Genomic DNA, 18949 nt, shown 5'->3' on the forward strand with positions numbered 1-18949 from the left:
TGGTAGGAAGATATGTTCTTTATCTTAATCATTTGAATTCGATTTACTTTTAGAGTAAAACTATAAGTACCTGATAGAAATTATCTACTCCATCCGATCCGTTCTGGGTTCAAATCGGGTGTTAGGCTTTATACTATCACAGATGAGAAATGAAAATAATTGAAAAAGTTGGATTCAATTGTCAACTACTCTCAGCGGATGATGTATGAAAATCTGTTCTTGAAATTGTCTGAAGAAAAAAATTAGTCTTTATGTGAAAAGCAATCAACTTCAACATACTTTTCTCAAGGAAAAAGTCTAGAGTTGCATGTTTTGGACCAGGGTGTCTGATTCTCATCTCTTTCAAAATTTACAAAAGCTTTCTGAGGATATTGATAGGAAAAGTAATTACTTGCCCCACAGTTGATTACAGAGAGATTTTACTTTTCCCTCCATTCATTAATTTTAACAGTTCATTACAGACAGAGTAAATTTTTATATATTTGAATTTAAAAATAGAGACAAATTAAATATATTCAAAAGTTTAATAAGTTTATATAAGATATACAAAAGAACAAAACCAAATGATTATAGAAAATTAACGCAATATTTTTGTACTTCATTCTATGTCATACCCAAGAATCAAGAGCATATTATGAAGAACACAAGAACATTGGACAAAGTTACATTTACCCCCATATCTTTGTTATCCGGGATCTTGGACGTGAAACCAGTAAAGGAGAAAATAAAACATTTAGATTGAAAGGGGAAGAAGGGTGAGAAGGTAGATTGAGAGAAAAATGGAACAAGTCCACAGACTATGCCTTGTATAATTTTATTAGCTTGTTCTTGATTGATTCCAGCACATTTCTCACTGCAACATAATGTCTCAGTTCTGCCAAGTTTTATTGATTTTCTATGTAGACGTGGCGAATATGAGCAATCTTATACCAATCCTGACTCAGATGATCTGCTATCCTAAAAGTGAACTCGGCTGGCATGTCTTGCAATTTGAGTTCACGGAGAGTTTCTACGTACTGCAGTGCATCAGGAAGCATCTTAAGATTTTGACAGCATCTTATTTCCAAATCTTTAAGCACAGCCAATCCTCCTTCCTCAACAACAAATTCCTCCAGCACCTCCAGCTTCCAGAATTTGAGCACTCGAAGCTTTTTGAATCCATTTGCAGAGCAAATCATTCTCTTTCCCAAGTAGGAGTTGGAGAGCAGTCTTAGAATTTCAAGATTGGGAAGCTGAGCCAATGCTTGCATTGGATCTTGCATTAGTCCTGATGCTGATAAGGTGATCTCAACAAGGCTTGGTGGGAATTTTGATATAACTTGTTGATGCTTCAACTCACCGAGTAGATATATGGTGGAGAGGTTGTTGTGCCTTGACAAACACTCAACATGAATATTCCATGGTTGATTGAATTCATCAAATGATTTCAGTCTCAGATACTGAAGATATCTTAGTTTTGATACCCAATTTGCAACAGCATCCAACTGTGATAACATTGGCTCTTGCTGAGAGGATGTTAACCTGCTTGACAATCCCAATTTTCTAAGGTTGATCAATGTGTCCAGGCCATTGGTAACTGGACTCTCCTCATCGACAAATACACCACATAGGGTTTGGAGATTGGACGAGGGTTGGCCCCTTGGACGAGGAACAAATTTGCCTCGATGAGTCTCGTTCAAGAATAAATGTCGCAGCTGCTTCATGTTCCAGATGGAAGTAGGAATCATATTGATGCATGTATGTTTAAGATCAAGAGTTTGGAGGCTTAGTAATTTGTTGATGAAGGAAGGAAGCATCTCTAAGCAGGTCCATCTCAAGCCTAGGTACCTTAGGAGAAGAAGTTTACCAATTGCCTTTGGAAGTTTTGGCTTGAAGACATTTTCTAGGTCCAACACATGCAAATAATGGAAGTTCATACTAGAAATGCATCGGTCAAGGAAATTCCCTATGTCTTCGCCAGGCTTGCTTCCTTGTCTGGTATCGAATGATAAGAATGAGATGGTATCTCTGTAAGAATGAAGAGAAGTAGTGTGGCGGGTGCCGTGGATATGAGCAAAGCTGGGATCACTGTGATCAAGATGATCAGCAAGACGTCGTATAATGCCCACAGGTTGCAAGGAATTAACATTAGTCCTCGTGTGAAGAAAGTTAGCTTCCTTAGCTTTGGATAACCAGTGGACTCGCAGAGCATGTGGTAGGCGACAGGCTTTAACTTTTCCATTAAGCTTCTTTTTTGACACTTGAACCATATTTCGGTTGACTAATTCCATTAAGCATCTCTCAGAGAAATACTCAAGAGGTTGATACTCACTCTTTTGAGGCACCAGTCCTTCTGCAACCCACAGCACAATCAATCTTCTTGCTGGGACCTCAAAATCTTGTGGGAATAACCCGAAATAAAAGAGTAATCGCCTTAGGTACAATGGAAGATTCCTGTCGAGCTTGTGCAAGATCTGTGACCAGGGTCTGTCATCTAGAATGAACTCCTCAAGTGCCCTTGACCATGACTGTACAGTTGCATCAGCCTGTGAAAGCAGATGTCCTAAACTCACTATGGCCAGCGACAGACCTCCACATTTTCTAACTACTTCTCCTTTAAGTCCTAGCAGCTCGGTGGACATGTTAACCTTCAAAGTATGAATAAACAATGCCCAACTCTCATCATCTGTTCGAAGATGCAGTCTGTATACATGGTTCCTCTCGGGGACATCTTCTGAAATTTCCTTTATTTGGCGAGAAGTGAAAATTATCCTGCTACCATTTGATGTTTCATCGAATATCCTTATTAGTTCATCCCGGAGACTTTCTCTAAGATGAGATGATCGTTTACAATCATCAGAACTTGCTTCATCAAAAATGATAAGTGATTTCTTCTCCATCAAGAAAGTACTTAACATCTCTCCCGTCCTGCGGTCATACCTACCCCACCTCACAATCCTCTTTTGTTTCCAAAGTTTGACACTTGTTACTTTTTCTACGATGTCTTCTAAGGTCATGAAAGGGTCATAAGGTACCCAAGCACGGAAAGGGAAATTGGCTGCAGTAGCATGATGGTGATATATTAGCTTTGCAAGGCATGTTTTACCAATACCTGCAGCACCTACAATCGAAATAGATTGGCTTCGTGCATCGTCTTTGAGTAACACCTCCATAATTGCATCAACATCATCCTCAAATCCCTCAAGAGCTGGTTCCTCAGGCACAAATGAAGCTGTTGATCTTCGCGGAGTCTGGCTTACAGTCCATGGAGAATCTTGATAGGCTCTTCTAACGGCACTATGTCTTCTTTCAAAGACCTTTCCAATCTTAGCTCGGATCTCCAGCATGTCCTGGTGAAGTCTGGCTTGCGAGCTGAAATTATGTAATGGCAAAACAAAAGTTGTGAAGGGTCCTCTCCAATTCCTCCTCAGCTGCTCTCTTCTGCTCAAGAAGCACCCAATAACATCATCTGTTGAGCGGCATACATCACATAGTTCCTCCATCCATTCTTCCTTCAATCGCTCTGGTTCAACATCCTTCAAGAACGCTTGAATGGACCTTAAGTCATCTCTCAGCCATCTAGCTTGCTTCCTCACAGCAGGGCTACTTTGATCTTCTGTAAGTAGCAGACTTTTCACTTTCCTTAAAACAGGATCAATTACTGTGTGCCCAACATCCAGCTCCTCCAGAGTTATGGTGCTTAACCATAACCCAGATTGGAAAATAATCTGGTACACGATTTTGATCTCGATCTTAATCTGCTCTAATCTTCTTCCCAGTTTGTATCTGTCTATCAAATCAATGACAGAGAAAACAAACCTCATGACAAGTCCTCTGCTCCTTCTGTGTGCTGATTTCAGCATCAAGGTCTCTAGGATGTCTTCTATGTCATACATGACATTTCTTAAGCGCTTTCTGTCAAGCACATTTCCTGAGAGATCAAAAGAGTCTCGGAGCTGCTTCTCAATCCATTCCAGATGAGCTTCTTGTCCCAGTAATGGAACTGATTCATTCAGCAGCAAACAGGAAAGCTTTTCTCTAACAGAGGATGCAATTCTAACCTCCATGTCTGCAATTTCGTCTTGATCTTTTAGGCAATGGAAAGCAAAGCCAAATTCAAACTGTGAGCAATGGAAGAAAAATGCTTAGAACAAAAAGGTAGTGAAACTTCTCTTTTGTACTCTTTGCAGTGCATAAACTTTCCTTACTCTATGCAGCAGCAAGAGAGTCTCAAGTACTTTTTTCATGTTGTTAAGCAGTAGGAAACTGCAATTCTCCATTAATCTTTCCTTGAAGCTCAGTCTTCCTTCTCCATAATTGCCCGGAAGCTTCATCTTTCTCTTTTTCTTGAGAAATTTTGAAAGAATATAATTTTCCAAACTTGTGGAAAATTGTAAACTGCTCACCAAAACTCCAATACAAATCATCACATAATGACTTGGCAAGGGTCGTCAGAGCAGAGAAATTATGCCTGATTTATTTAATTTTCTTGAAGAAAATATTGAGGACCAAAAAGGGGAAAAAAGACGAGGAAAAAAAATAGAAAACTGTAATTTCTCATATTTCTAATTCATATTTCATAACCCTAAGAAACAACCGTCGGTTAAATTCATCACTGAACCATAAAGTGAACCCACCATTAAACTACATCATAACACAATGAAGCATCTCTGTCACTTTCCCTCTTGACTTGACAGAGTCATGAGTCGTTACTAAAACATTGATGTGTCTAATGAAGAACATTTTTATCAATGACCCACAAAAAGTAAAAAAAGAAAAACTTGCTACAATTGACTAATGAAGCTCGTGTAAGTCAATTCATTAGGTAAATGGAGAAATGGGAATTCTTTTAGGTAGAGTAATACAGAGAAAAGCATATCTTATAGCAGCCACAAATGGTGGAGACCACCAAAGCATCTTCCTTGTCTTTTTTGGTTGATTTCATATGTATCTAAAATAAAGAAGAAACTACCAAAGTAAACAAAGGTATCATCTTTATTAGCCGGCTGACTTGGATGGTTAATAGGAAAGGGAAATGTGAAGCATCAATGGCTTTTTCCTTATATGAACCTACGAATATGAACAAAAGAGAAAAAGGGAAGAAAAAGAAACTTGCTCCTATTTCCAGATCACTTTCTTCGAAGTTTAGCTGCTAACCCTTCTGGGTTTTTGATGTTTTAGTTGATTTGTTTGATCCAGAGGAAGAAATATCAAATATCAAAGAAATTTCAATGGTTTTGTTCGATAAAACAAAAAACCTCAGGTTGTGGTTAGTAGAAACTCATACTTGTTGAGATATTAGTTAATTCAATTTTTGGAAAAATGGAAGAAAGTGAAGAGGAAAAATTGCAGAAAAAAAAAGGAGTTTTCTGCTGCTCGAAAAGTATTCAAATGACATACACTTCCTATTAATTTTATACATATATATATACAAAATGAATGAAAAAATTTACAAATTTTAACTAATACCAGAAGCTCCACTCTTATTGACAGTTGTTATCTAAAGCTGTCAATACCGGAAGAAAATAGTAAACATAAAGTTTAGAGTTGGAATGACAAAAAATTCAACTCCTTGTTTCATGGAAAACTCAATCTTCAACAATACTTTGCAGTATTAGATTGTAAATTACACAAAAATGTTCAGTTTTGTAGTTATGATGATAGCCTCTTCAGTTTGCTGCTCCAATTGAACATAAATTGAGCATTTGCTTTGATCAATTCATATTATCATTAGAAATTTGATTACATGATCTTGAATTTGACTGACTATGATTACAGCTTCCTGCTCCATCTGAACATAAATTGATTGATTTTAAGAGATGGTGGCAGCTCATAAGATGGATGATTCGTCGCTGCTCAAGTGTATCAACATAGCTTATGATTTCGGTAATTTTATCATTAGTTTTCTGTGGTAAATTTAGTTTGCAGAGATGATCAATCCCCAGTTCATAGTAGATAAAATTTTCTAGTAAAATGCTTAGCAACTGGAACTTATACTCCAACTCCAAAAAAGTTAAGGTTTTAACTTTCTGTCTTATACATGTTTTACTCTCTCCTCTTACATATGACAATAGTGGCTAGCTACTAAGACCACTGCTTAAACAAAAAATTCGTTTTTTTTTTTTACTGCTATAGCTAAGGAGCTTCAGTTCTTTCTTAACTTTTTATTTCAATGGACTTTCTGATAATAATTTGAAGAAATTCAAAAAAGGAAATAGTAGTAAAAATGTTTTTTTTTTTACCTCATTGGATGTCTGCTGCTTGTAGGGAGGCAAAAATGAAAGTAAATAGGGTAACTAGATCAAAGCAAAAGGTTCAAGAGCTTTTGAAATGTTTCTCCTTCTTTGGTAAATGTTAGGTAGCATGTGAAATTTAAGTGGTGGTGAGGCAGCAACTGAACTATCTCTTGTCCCTGAGGATTGCTGTAAGGATCACCAGTTCTTACAAGTTGCTCTAAATATTTTGGATTTCCAGGAGCACAACAGTAATTATAAGCTGCACAAGGAAACTTTTTTGTATCATTCCTGTGAATCTTTTTGTTGTCTCTGAGTAATATGGTATGGTGGACAGTTTTGCAATTCATTTGGGCTGCAACAAACTGGATCATCTTGCTATACCTGGTTACATCTGTGAGTACATCTCCGTCATCAGGAGCTCCATTGTTCTTCCAACAGCCGCCGATATCTAGCCAGAACTATAGTAGCATATAGGAGAAAACAAAAGTAATTAAGAGCATCAACAATTAAGAATTATTTTCTGTGAATAGAAAAATAAGTACCTTGTCATATTATTTCTACATTAAAATTAATTCTAATTTTGTAACACTATCAAAAATTTAAAAATAGATAACTAAAAAAAAAATTGAGAAAACTATTTATAATTTTGAGCATTCTCCGTATCATATAATGGTATCCTCCAGAAAATCTGCTGGTTGCGTCAACTCTAAGATATAACATCAACCAAAGGTATTTTGCCGAAGTTCTAAGCTCATGCTTAAACACCCAACTCCCAGTTCCAATTTTCTTCTCTCAGATTACTTGATAAAATGAGATGTTATCAAAACTTATCTCCAATATTAGCATCCAATTTATAACTTCCATTAAAGCATCCTCTCATTGTACCATCACTTAACAACTCTGTTTGCTGATGATTTACAATGGGTTGATTCATACACCCCTTTCCGGAACAAGGAAACTCACCTGGTTTAAATGGTCCAGTCTTTTTTTTTTCCAATCTCTGGACACAACCCAGATTCTGTACCATAGTTTTCATTTTTAAGCATAACCATCCAAAGTTCCATGGTCTGGGAAAATCTGAAACTTCACACAAAGAACTAAGGTATATTTTGTTCATAGCTTATTAGATGTTAAAAACAATTCGATTGTCTCCTAAGTCCAATTAACCTCTAATTATTATAACTCTAGTTTTAGATAATCAGTAATAATTTTTATGATTTGTTGATTGATTGAATTAAAATAAGACACTTAACTTGGAATAATACACTAAATCATTATGAATTTTAATTTTGGTACATTACAATGAGGAACAAATTTTTTAGCTAGATGATATATACAAGTAGAGGTGATTTAATCCATGTAGATTATACAAAATCGTACTTGGAAATTCAACATCTGGGTCCTTCCATCCGTACTCTCCCAAGACATATAGCAAGATTTCATCTTCTCAATTTGACTTTTCTTTAGCCACTTAGTCTCTCTGCAAACTCTCATGGGTCAGTCTTGAACTGTTCCCAATAAAATCTCCATCCGATCTTTCGATTCATATAAATGGGATTCCTTATACGCGGTACGCCTCTACAATGGTGAATTCTCTCTCAGCTTACAGTAACTCGAAAAATCGCGGCGACAGAAATTTTCGACCAGGAACTTGAGGTCAGTTTAGGAGGCGGGGAGAAATGCAATGAGGTTAATTTAATCATATCCCAGTAAATTATTAGTCTCCGAGGCATTTCTGTTCAGTACATTTTACCCCATTTAATATTGTACTGCGAGAAAGAAGGGAACCTGAGATGAACATCCTTTCGGTATTTTCCATTATAGTTCCTATTTCTGTATATTTATGAGTTCACTGTAACCTTTGCAGATCTTTCAGATGCTCCTCACATCAGCACAGGAGGGTAAGATTAAAAATGGGAACATCAACTACTTTTCCTATTTCTGTATATTTATGAGTTCACTGTAACCTTTGCAGATCTTTCAGATGCTCCTCACATCAGCACAGGAGGGTAAGATTAAAAATGGGAACATCAACCACTTGATTCTTATTCACTAATTGCAGTGAAGATATGAGGAATTCTTGTTTTTTTTTTTTTTTTTTTTGAATGAAAGATATGAAGATTATTGCGAAGTGTAGACAAATAGAACTTCATATATTCTTTGCTGTTGGAGTGTCACTCCTAATGGTTATTATATCTGATTTGCTTATAGTTGAATGTAACTTCTATATATTCATATTTAAAAGTGGAGAAAAGTAAATATATTTAACAAGTTTAATAAGTTTATATAAGATGTAAAAAAGTACAAAAACTAATGACAACAGAAAATTAACACAATATTTCTATACTTCATTCCATATCATACCCAAGAATCAAGACCATGTTGTAAAGAACTCAAGAATATTGGTCAAAGTTACATTTAGCCCCATATCTTTGTTATCTGGGATCTTGGACGTGAAACCAGTAAAGGAGAAAATAAAACATTTAGATTGAAAGGGGAAGAAGGGTGAGAAGGTAGATTGAGAGAAAAATGGAAGAAGTCCACAGACTATGCCTTGTACAATTTTATTAGCTTGTTCTTGGTTGATTCCAACACATTTCTCACTGCAACATAATGTCTCAGTTCTGCCAAGTTTTATTGATTTTCTATGTAGACGTGGCGAATATGAGCAATCTTATACCAATCCTGACTCAGATGATCTGCTATCCTAAAAGTGAACTCGGCTGGCATGTCTTGCAATTTGAGTTCACGGAGAGTTTTTATGTACTGGAGTCCATCAGGAAGCATCTTCAGATTTTGACAGCATCTTATTTCCAAATCTTTAAGCACAGGTAATGCTCCTTCCTCCACAACACATTCCTCCAGCACCTCCAGCTTCCAGAATTTGAGCACTCGAAGCTTTTTGAACCCATTGGTGGAGCAAATCATTCTCTTTCCCAGGTAGGAGTTGGAGAGCAGTCTCAGAATTTCAAGATTGGGAAGCTTGGCCAATTCTTGCATTGGATCTTGCATTAGTCCTGATGATGATAAGGTGATCTCAACAAGGCTTGGTGGGAATTTTGATATAACTTGTTGATGCTTTAACTCACCTAGTAGATATATGGTGGAGAGGTTATTATGCCTTGACAAACACTCAACATGAATATTCCATGGTTGATTGAATTCGTCAAATGATTTCAGTCTCAGATATTGAAGATTTCTTAGTCTTGAGACCCATTTTGCAACAGCATCCAACTGTGATAACATTGGCTCTTGCTGAGAGTATGTTAACCTGCTTGACAAACCCAATTTTCTAAGATTGATCAATGTGTCGAGGCCATTGGTAACTGGACTCTCCTCATCTACAAATACACCACAAAGGGTTTGGAGGTTGGACAAAGATTTGCCCGTTGGATGAGGAACAAACTTGCCTCGATGAGTCTCGTTCAAGAATAAATGTCGTAGCTGCTTCATGTTCCAGATGAAAGTGGGGATGGTATTAATGCAAGTATGTTTAAGATCAAGAGTTTGGAGGCTTAGTAGTTTGTTGATGAAGGAAGGAAGCATCTCTAAGCAGGTCCATCTCAAGCCTAGGTACCTTAGGAGAGTAAGTTTACCAATTGCCTTTGGAAGTTTTGGCTTGAAGACATTTTCTAGGTCCAATACATGCAAATAATGGAAGTTCATACTAGAAATGCATCGGTCAAGGAAATTCCCTATGTCTTCGCCAGGCTTGCTTCCTTGTCTGGTATCGAATGATAAGAATGAGATGGTATCTCTGTAAGAATGAAGAGAAGTAGTGTGGCGGGTGCCGTGGATATGAGCAAAGCTGGGATCACCGTGATCAAGATGATCAGCAAGACGTCGTATAATGCCCACAGGTTGCAAGGGATTAACATTAGTCCTTGTGTGAAGAAAGTTAGCTTCCTTAGCTTTGGATAACCAGTGGACTCGCAGAGCATGTGGTAGGCGACAGGCTTTAACTTTTCCATTAAGCTTCTTTTTTGACACTTGAACCATATTTCGGTTGACTAATTCCATTAAGCATCTCTCAGAGAAATACTCAAGAGGTTGATACTCACTCTTTTGAGGCACCAGTCCTTCTGCAACCCACAGCACAATCAATCTTCTTGCTGGGACCTCAAAATCTTGTGGGAATAACCCGAAATAAAAGAGTAATCGCCTTAGGTACAATGGAAGATTCCTGTCGAGCTTGTGTAAGATCTGTGACCAGGGTCTGTCATCTAGAATGAACTCCTCAAGTGCCCTTGACCATGACTGTACAGTTGCATCAGCATGTGAAAGCAGATGTCCTAAACTCACTATGGCCAGCGGCAGACCTCCACATTTTCTAACTACTTCCCCTTTAAGTCCTAGCAGCTCGGTGGACATGTTAACCTTCAAAGTATGAATAAACAATGCCCAGCTCTCATCATCTGTTCGAAGATGCAGCCTGTATACGTGGTTCCTCTCAGGGACATCTTCCGAGGTTTCCTTTATTTGGCGAGAAGTGAAAATTATCCTGCTACCATTTGATGTTTCATCGAATATCCTTATTAGTTCATCCTGGAGACTTTCTCTTAGATGAGATGATAGTTTATAATCATCAGAACTTGCTTGGATGTGTTCATCAAAAATGATAAGTGATTTCTTCTCCATCAAGAAAGCACTTAACATCTCTCGTGTCCTGCGATCATACCTACCCCAGATCACAATCCTACTTTGTTTACAAGGCTTGACATTTGTTACTTCTTCTACAATGTCTTCTAAAGTAGTGAAGGGTTCACAAGATACCCAGGAGCAGAACGGGAAATTGGATGCAGTAGCATGATGGTGATATATTAGCTTTGCAAGGCATGTTTTACCAATACCTGCAGCACCTACAATCGAAATAGACTGGCTTCGTGGATCGTCTTTCAGTAGCACCTCCATAATCGCATCAACATCATCCTCAAAGCCCTCAAGAGGTGGTTCTTCAGGCACAAATGAAGCTGTTGATCTTCGTGGGGTCTGGTTTACAGTCCATGGAGAATCCTGATAGGCTCTTCTAACGGCACTATGCCTTCTTTCATAGACCTTTTCAATCTTAGCTCGGATCTCCACCATGTCCTGGTGAAGTTTGGCTTGTGAGTTGAAATTATGTAATTGCGAAACAAATGTGGAAAAGGGTCCTCTCCAATTCCTCCTCAGCTGCTCCCTTCTGCTCAAGAAGCACCCAATAACATCATCTGTTGAGCGGCATACATCACAGAGTTCCTCCATCCAGTCTTCCTTCAATCGCTCCGGTTCAACATCCTTCAAGAACTCTTGAAGGGACCTTAAGTCATCTCTCAGCCATCTAGCTTGCTTCTTCACAGCAAGGCTACTTTGATCTTCTGTAAGTAGCAGTCTTTTCACTTTCCTTAAAACAGGATCAATTACTGTGTGCCCAACATCCAGTTCCTCCAGAGTTATGGTGCTTAACCATAACCCAGAATGCAAAATAATCTGGTACACAATTTTGATCTCGATCTTAATCTGCTCTAATCTTCTGCCCAGTTTGTATCTGTCTATCAAATCAATGACAGAGAAAACAAACCTCATGACAAATCCTCTGCTTCTTCTCTGTGTTGATTTCAGCATGAAGGTCTCCAGGATGTCTTCAATGTCATACATGACATTTCTTAAGCGCTTCCTGTCAACCACATTTCCTGAGAGATCAGCAGAGTCTTGGAGCTGCTTCTCAATCCATTCCAGGTGAGCTTCTTGTCCCAGCAACGGAACTGATTCATTCAGCAGCAAACAGGAAAGCTTTTCTCTAATAGCAGATGCGATTCTAACCTCCATATCTGCAATTTCTTCTCGATCTTTTAGGCAATGGAAAGCAAAGCCAAATTCAAACAGTGAGCAATGAAAGAAAAATGCCTAGTCCAAAATGATATTGAATCTTCTCTTTTGTACTCTTTGCAGTGCATAAACTTTCCTTACTCTATGCAGCAGCAAGAGAGTCTCGAGTACTTTTTTCAGTGATGTTAAGCTGTAGGAAACTGCAATTCTCCACTTATCTTTCCTTGAAGCTCAGTCTTCCTTCTCCATAATTGCCTGGAAGCTGATTCTTTCACTTTTTCTAAAAAAGTTGTTTCTTTTCCTTGGGAGAAATCTTGAAAGAATAAAATTTTCCAAACTTGTGGAAAACTGTAAACTGAACTTACCAAAACTCTAGTACAAATCATCACATAATGAAATATCCCCAGACACCTTCTATATTGACTTGGCAGAGTCATCAGAGCAGATAAACTATGCCTGATTTATTTAATTTGCTTGCAAAAATATTGAAGACCAAAAAGGGGTAAAAAAGACTGGGAAAGAAAATAGAGAACTGATGGAAGAAGCAAAGCTATTCAGAGTGTAGAAATAATTGTCAACTTTTGATGCAGTGATATAATGAATATATTAATATCACATTGGAAAGATATGTGATTTGTTAACTTTCAGTGTTCAAATTATATATTTTCTATAACTTGAACTTGAATTTTTTACGATTGTGATTTAAGTCCGAAAAGTTTGTCGAGATAATGTCACTTAGCTCCATCACGGTAAAGATAAAATAAAAAATTACGTTGGAAAAAAAAAAAAAAGTAAACTGATAGATGTATTTAGAAATGAGAGAGTATAAATAGAAGCTTAACTTTTCTTCATTATATTGTATTCAAAATACAAAAGAGATTTATATGGGGAAAGAGATACATGCATATGATAAACCATATTTACATGCACCTTAAAATTTATGTAGGTATCTAAACATACATGCACTTTTATATAAATGTGTACTAAAAAAAGCAGTAATATATTAACATAAACAAGAAGGTGTTTTGATTAAGGCTCAAAGTTAAATTCACAATTGTGGTTTCTCAGTAAAATCTTGGGTTCAATTACATTAACGCCAAATCACAAGAAGTAGAACTGTAATTTTTCTCAGATTTCTAATTCGTATTTCATAACCTGAGAAACAACCATTGGCTAAATTCATCACTGAACCATAAACTGAACCCACCCACCGCCAGTCTACTTCGGAAGGCAATGAAACATCTCTGCCACTTTCCCTCTTGACTTGACAGAGTCATCGAAGCAGAGTCTTGAGTCATTACTAAAATATTGATGTGTCTGCTGAGGACATTTTTATCCCTGACCCACAAAGAATAAAGGAGAAAAACTTACTACAGTTGACTAATAAAGCTCTTGTCGGTCAATTCATTAGGTTAATGGAGAACTTGGAATCCCTTTTAGGCAGAGTAATAAAGAAGAAAGCATATTCCTTCTGTGTTTTTGGTTGCTTTCACCTGTATCTAAAATAAAGAAGAAACTACCAAAGTAAACAAAGGAATAATGTTTATCAGGCGACCGACTTGGATGGTTAATAAGAATAAGAAATGTGAAGCATCAACGGATTTTTCCTTCTATGAACTTACAAATATGAACAAAATAGAAAAAAAGAAAGAAAAAGAAAAGGTATGACTTGCTTTTATTTCCACATCACTTTCTTCGAAGTTTAGTTGCTAACCCTTCTGGGTTTTTTATGTTTTAGTTGGTCTGTTTGATCCAGAGGAAGAAAGATCAAATATCAAAGAAATTTCTATGGTTTTCTCTGAAAAATTATGCAGCCAGAAGCCACGCTGGTAGCCACTACCTTTTCTTTTCATTCACTAAAACAAAAATCTCAGGTTTTGGCTACTAGAAACTCATATTTTGCAGTATTAGCTTGTAAATTACTCAATAATGGTCAATTTTGCAGTTGTTTCTGGCTGGATATTGACAAGAGATAGAAAGCTGCTAGATGTATTTCCTAAGAGTTTGAGACATCTTTGGAATGACTGGGAACTCCGGACAAGTGTACTAGTTAGTCTGTCAATACAGATAATACTCATTCTCTTGGGAAATAGAAGAAAATACAATGCTACAAACTGCATCAGACTCATCCTTTGGCTTGCCTACTTGTTGGCAGATTGGATTGCCACAGTTTCCCTTGGAATTCTTGCCAACAACTATGAAAATGACGTGCTAAAGGCGTTCTGGGCGCCCTTTTTGCTCCTGCACCTTGGTGGTCCGGATACCATTACAGCTTACTCCTTGGAAGATAATGAGTTGTGGCTACGACACTTGCTCGAGTTAGTCTTCCAATCTGGAGTAGTCTTCTATGTTGTCCTCAAGTCTTGGACAAGTAGTTGGTTCAATTTTCTGACTGTTCCAGTGTTTGTAGCTGGATTGATCAAGTATGGCGAGAGGATCTGGGTTCTAAGATCAGCAAGCATTGATCATTTCGGAGAATCAATGCGTCCTCCTCCTGATCCGGGGCCTAACTATGCAAAGTTCATGGATGATTATGCATCAAGGAAAGCTGAAGGCTTCAAGCCATCACTAGGGACAGTGATTGAAGATCCTACCGACACTCATCAGTTTGCTACTGTTGCATCAAATAGTCTAGTCCAAGATGCTGTTATTTTGCAGCATGCTTATTCTTTTTATGGCACATTTAGGCGCCTGTTTGCTGATCTCATACTTAGCTTTCAAGACAGAGATGGAAGCCAAAAAATTTTCCAGAAGTTATCTTGTGACCATGCTTTCCGGGTGATTGAGGTTGAGCTCGGATTTGTGTATGATATTTTACACACTAAGGCTCTTGTGTGTTACTCATACCTTGGTGGCATCCTCCGTTCCTTAAGTTTTTCTTGCACTACTTCTGCTTTTATTGCATTCTTGGCCATTGATAAGAAGAATTACTCGAATATTGATGTGAGCATAACCTGTATTCTGCTGGTTGGAGCAATTGTGCTAGAAATATATTCAATCCTAGTACTAGTTTCTTCCAACTGGACAATGCTCTGGTTGATTAAGCTTGAGAAGAGGAGAATTGCTTATGCATACAAGATCATTTGTCATGTTCAACAGTACTTCTTCTTACCTACGAACAAGGGATGGTCTGGTTGCATTTCACAGTATAATTTAATTAGTATCTGCCTTGGGGAAAAGCCAGCGAAATGCAGGCAGATAGAAAGATTATTCGGCATGTCTCAGATGTTGGACGAAACAAGGAACAAGCACATTGAAATTGTGTCTAGTGATTTGAAAGTTTTAATCTTTGAGCAGCTTCTTGAAAAATCAAGAGCTGCATGTGATATATATCTGTGCAAGCAGATATGCACCCAGAGGGGTCATCAGGTGCTAGAAAGAGCTAATTGCCTTGAGAAACTTAGTTGGAGCATTGAAGTGGAGTTTGATCAAAGCATACTCCTATGGCACATTGCCACAGATCTCTGCTACTATACTGATCAAACTAAGGATTCAAACATTATTGAAAGTTCAAAATGTAAAGCGGGCAAATTGTTATCAGATTACATGATGTATCTTCTGGTGTTATGTCCAGGTATGCTGCCTAATGGGATTGGACAGATCAGGTTTCAGGACACATGTGCTGAGGCTATTGAATTTTTTCGAGAAAGAAAAAAGCTAATAACAGACAGAAGCAAAGCATCTGAAAAGCTACTTCAAGTAAACACTGATATTTTACCTTTGGAAGTGAAAGGAGATAAAAGCAAGTCTCTGTTATTTGATGCTTGTAGGCTTGCCAAGTTTTTACAGTCACTTGAAACAGGTGACGAGAAATGGGAAAGTGAAAAAAAGTGGGAGCTGATAAGCCATGTTTGGATAGAAATGCTGTCCTATGCAGCAAGCCAATGCAGATCGGTTTGCCATGCTAGGCAGCTGAGGCAAGGGGGTGAGCTGCTAACTCATGTCTGGCTTCTCATGGCTCATTTGGGAATCAGTGAACACTTCCAAATTTCACAGGGTCATGCAAGGGTCACCTTGCTAGTGAATTGAATTGAATTGATTCTATTTGACATTTTATTCAGCTCTGATGATATTCTATGCAATTTTTACGCTAAACAATGTCATGGAATTACATTGTATCAGGATTCTTTTTTTTTTTATATCCAATAAAATAATCTATTCATGCCAAAATGGCCATTGGAACTTTGTAATGTTTGTGAAATAATCAAAGCAGATCATGAAAACAGCATTATGTTTCCGAAGCAAGGATTTTTTCGTGTTTTGAACTCGAAAAATTTACTTTTTCCCTCCTCTCTAACAACACGAAACAAGGCGAAAAACATGGTCACTATCTAATTTTCACCTACAAAGTCTATATAACCATCACAGTATATGCATGTGCTAGCTGAACTTCCTGGCAACCAGAAACACCTACTATGCTGCATATTTCTACATCATCACCGCCAACTCTCTCATTCCCTTAAACGCATGAAATGCAGTCAAAGTTCTTGAACCTCGTAAGCTATTTTCTAATGGAGAAGAAAAGAGAGCAAAAAGATGACAGTTTCTTGCAGCATCCGATGTTGGTTATCTTTGCTCTAACTCTCGGTTTTCTCATGGTCGACCCTTTTAACATGGGTCCGGTAAGAGGTCATGATTTCAAGCCTGTAATGCATGACATTGCACCATACAAGCAAGTCATGGCGAGTTGGCCTAGAGACAACTTGAGCCGGTTAGGGAATGGGAAATTGGAGTTCATTGATGAGGTTTTTGGACCTGAATCACTAGAGTTCGACAGTTCGGGACATGGCCCTTACACAGGATTAGCAGATGGACGCGTAGTTAGATGGATGGGTGAGGAGATTGGATGGGAGACATTCGCACTTGTAACTTCAAATTGGTGAGTTTTTGTTAAGAAAAAAATAATGTCAAATTAGCATACAATCACATAAAGTAAATAGTATAATGACAAAAGATACAAAATTTTTACTTAATTCAACAAAAATGTCAACGTTCATGAACAAAACTAAGAAAAATTTTTTTAACTATAATAAAATAAAGAGTTATATCTACCAATAAAATTGCGAACTGCAATATATTTAAAATATTGGAGTTTTTTCAAAATAACATCAACTAGTTTTAATATGATTAAAATATACAAAATACTCAGAATATTAGTCAAACTGAAATTCAATACACATCAATAGTTTTATTCGTTATTAGAGATAAATACTCAGAATTAAATATGTTTAGTTTGTTTTATTTAAATATTAACACATTTTCTCTCGTATAAATCCATTACTCTTATATTGAACTTGTGAATCAAATAAAAAAATTAACTTACCATCATTTACATATTAACACATGCTAATTACATTGTGAAATTTCTCTAAAAAGGTCAGAGAAGCTATGTGCTCGAGGTGCTGACTCAACGACGCATAAACAATGGAAACATGAGAAATCTTGTGGCCGTCCTCTGGGCCTGAGATTCAGCAAAGAAACTGGAGATTTATACATAGCTGATGCTTATTATGGTCTTCTTGTTGTTGGCTCTGAAGGAGGCCTTGCCACCCCTTTGGCAACCCAAGTGGGAGGAAAACCGATACTGTTTGCTAATGATCTTGATATTCACATCAACGGGTCCATCTTTTTCACAGACACTAGCAAGAGATATGATAGGGTGTAAGTATAAATCCATATATATATATATATATATCAGTCTTGCCCTCTTTGTAGTATAAATTTTTCCAATACTGATTGAGAAAATTGTTTTTAAAAAATCTAGGAACCATTTCTTCATATTGTTAGAAGGAGAAGCAACAGGAAGGCTTCTTAGATATGATCCTCCCACTAAAACAACTCATGTGGTGTTGGATGGTTTGGCTTTCCCAAATGGAGTTCAGCTTTCTAAGGACCACAGTTTCCTTCTTTTTACTGAGACAACCAACTGCAGGTAATTTTTTTAACTTCTTAGACTCGATTTTTACCATTGAGGTAAATAATTCAGTGTTTTGTGGGTAATATTTGAAGTACTAAATTGAAAATTGAGAGATAAACTCAAAAAATTTTATTTAAAATTTTACTTAACAGGTCTACTAGAAGAGTTTGTTATTTATGGTATAAATTGATTTTACGAGAAAATAATATGTAATTAACGAGATTTATAAGAATTCAAATTATTTATTTTTAATAATTTAAATTTAAGTTTCGAAAATTATGACTCATTAATATAATTAAATACAGGTTAATGAAGTACTGGCTGAAGGGTCCGAAAACTGGAGCTGTGGAGCTTGTGGCAAACCTGCCAGGTTTCCCGGACAATGTACGAATGAACGAAAATGGACAGTTCTGGGTAGCCATAGATTGCTGCAGAACAGCGGCCCAAGAAGTTCTTACTCACAATCCATGGATCAGAAACATCTATTTCCGGCTGCCAATGCGGATGAGCATACTTGCAAGGCTAATGGGAATGAGAATGTATACGGTTGTATCACTTCTCGACGAAAATGGAGAAGTTCTTCAAGTTCTTGAGGATCAAAAGGGTGTGGTGATGAAACTTGTGAGTGAAGTTAGAGAGGTACAAGGGAAGCTGTGGATTGGAACTGTGGCTCATAATCACATTGCTACACTTCCTTATCCTTAAAAAAAAAAGGAAGAAAAAAAGAACTCATGACGGATTAATTTTCTTAGTTAAAAGTTAAAAAGAGTTAATACCCGATCTAACTAAAAACGGAAAAGGAAATAGATATGCTTTAGTTTGATCCACACGGATATGTTTTTTAAAAAATCTAAATGTTGTTGATAATCATGCAACTTTGAATTTGTGATTGTATCCTTTGTTTTTGTTTCTTGCTTTTATATAAATATATGATTAAGTTTTTTTTTTTTGTGTTATCTAATTAATGCCTTTAAAATGTTATCTAAGTAAATAAAGTTTTTTTATATTGTAA

The 18949-nt window shown here is 37.0% G+C and overlaps 4 protein-coding genes and 1 pseudogene across 5 annotated transcripts; 2 read left to right on the forward strand and 3 right to left on the reverse strand.

Moving 5' to 3' along the window:
* Nucleotides 1–512: 512 nt before the first annotated feature.
* Nucleotides 513–4961, reverse strand: LOC110821255 (putative disease resistance protein At1g59780). The gene has a single exon (XM_088220182.1). It carries the CDS (start codon nt 4044–4046, stop codon nt 885–887), a length of 3162 nt encoding a protein of 1053 aa, XP_088076308.1. The 5' UTR covers nt 4047–4961; the 3' UTR covers nt 513–884.
* Nucleotides 4962–6720: 1759 nt separating this feature from the next.
* LOC110821322 (uncharacterized) lies at nt 6721–7574 on the reverse strand (annotated as a pseudogene).
* Nucleotides 7575–8542: 968 nt separating this feature from the next.
* Nucleotides 8543–12510, reverse strand: LOC148253664 (putative disease resistance protein At1g59780). Its single transcript, XM_088220181.1, has one exon. It carries the CDS (start codon nt 12018–12020, stop codon nt 8850–8852), a length of 3171 nt encoding a protein of 1056 aa, XP_088076307.1. The 5' UTR covers nt 12021–12510; the 3' UTR covers nt 8543–8849.
* A 559-nt stretch (nt 12511–13069) lies between these two features.
* Nucleotides 13070–16261, forward strand: LOC110821539 (uncharacterized). 2 transcript variants are annotated; one of them, XM_022051409.2, is made up of 3 exons: nt 13070–13682; nt 13759–13894; nt 13966–16261. In XM_022051409.2, the coding sequence occupies exons 1-3, from the start codon at nt 13560–13562 to the stop codon at nt 16047–16049; spliced, it is 2343 nt and encodes a 780-aa protein (XP_021907101.2). In that variant the 5' UTR covers nt 13070–13559; the 3' UTR covers nt 16050–16261. The 2 variants fall into 2 exon arrangements, with proteins under 2 accessions (XP_021907101.2, XP_021907102.2); XM_022051410.2 differs by having other exon boundaries at nt 13075–13682; nt 13759–13849.
* A 135-nt stretch (nt 16262–16396) lies between these two features.
* On the forward strand, nt 16397–18882 carry LAP3 (Calcium-dependent phosphotriesterase superfamily protein). Its single transcript, XM_022051313.2, has 4 exons — nt 16397–16899; nt 17397–17681; nt 17785–17952; nt 18243–18882. Exons 1-4 carry the CDS (start codon nt 16493–16495, stop codon nt 18640–18642), a joined length of 1260 nt encoding a protein of 419 aa, XP_021907005.2. The 5' UTR covers nt 16397–16492; the 3' UTR covers nt 18643–18882.
* The last annotated feature ends 67 nt before the right edge of the window (nt 18883–18949 follow it).

This window comes from Carica papaya, chromosome 5, assembly GCF_054855325.1.
Source record: "Carica papaya isolate Zhongbai chromosome 5, ASM5485532v1, whole genome shotgun sequence".
Lineage (NCBI taxonomy): Eukaryota > Viridiplantae > Streptophyta > Magnoliopsida > Brassicales > Caricaceae > Carica > Carica papaya.

Coding starts and splice junctions, on each gene's coding strand:
- LOC110821255 (XM_088220182.1), bottom strand. CDS start 4,046: ATGGAGGTTAGAATTGCATCCTCTGTTAGAGAAAAGCTTTCCTGTTTG.
- LOC148253664 (XM_088220181.1), bottom strand. CDS start 12,020: ATGGAGGTTAGAATCGCATCTGCTATTAGAGAAAAGCTTTCCTGTTTG.
- LOC110821539 (XM_022051409.2), top strand. CDS start 13,560: ATGTTTATCAGGCGACCGACTTGGATGGTTAATAAGAATAAGAAATGT. Junction 13,683..13,758: donor AAAAGAAAGAAAAAGAAAAG/GTATGACTTGCT, acceptor TTTATGTTTTAG/TTGGTCTGTTTGATCCAGAG. Junction 13,895..13,965: donor CACTAAAACAAAAATCTCAG/GTTTTGGCTACT, acceptor TCAATTTTGCAG/TTGTTTCTGGCTGGATATTG.
- LAP3 (XM_022051313.2), top strand. CDS start 16,493: ATGCAGTCAAAGTTCTTGAACCTCGTAAGCTATTTTCTAATGGAGAAG. Junction 17,682..17,784: donor AGCAAGAGATATGATAGGGT/GTAAGTATAAAT, acceptor TAAAAAATCTAG/GAACCATTTCTTCATATTGT. Junction 17,953..18,242: donor ACTGAGACAACCAACTGCAG/GTAATTTTTTTA, acceptor AATTAAATACAG/GTTAATGAAGTACTGGCTGA.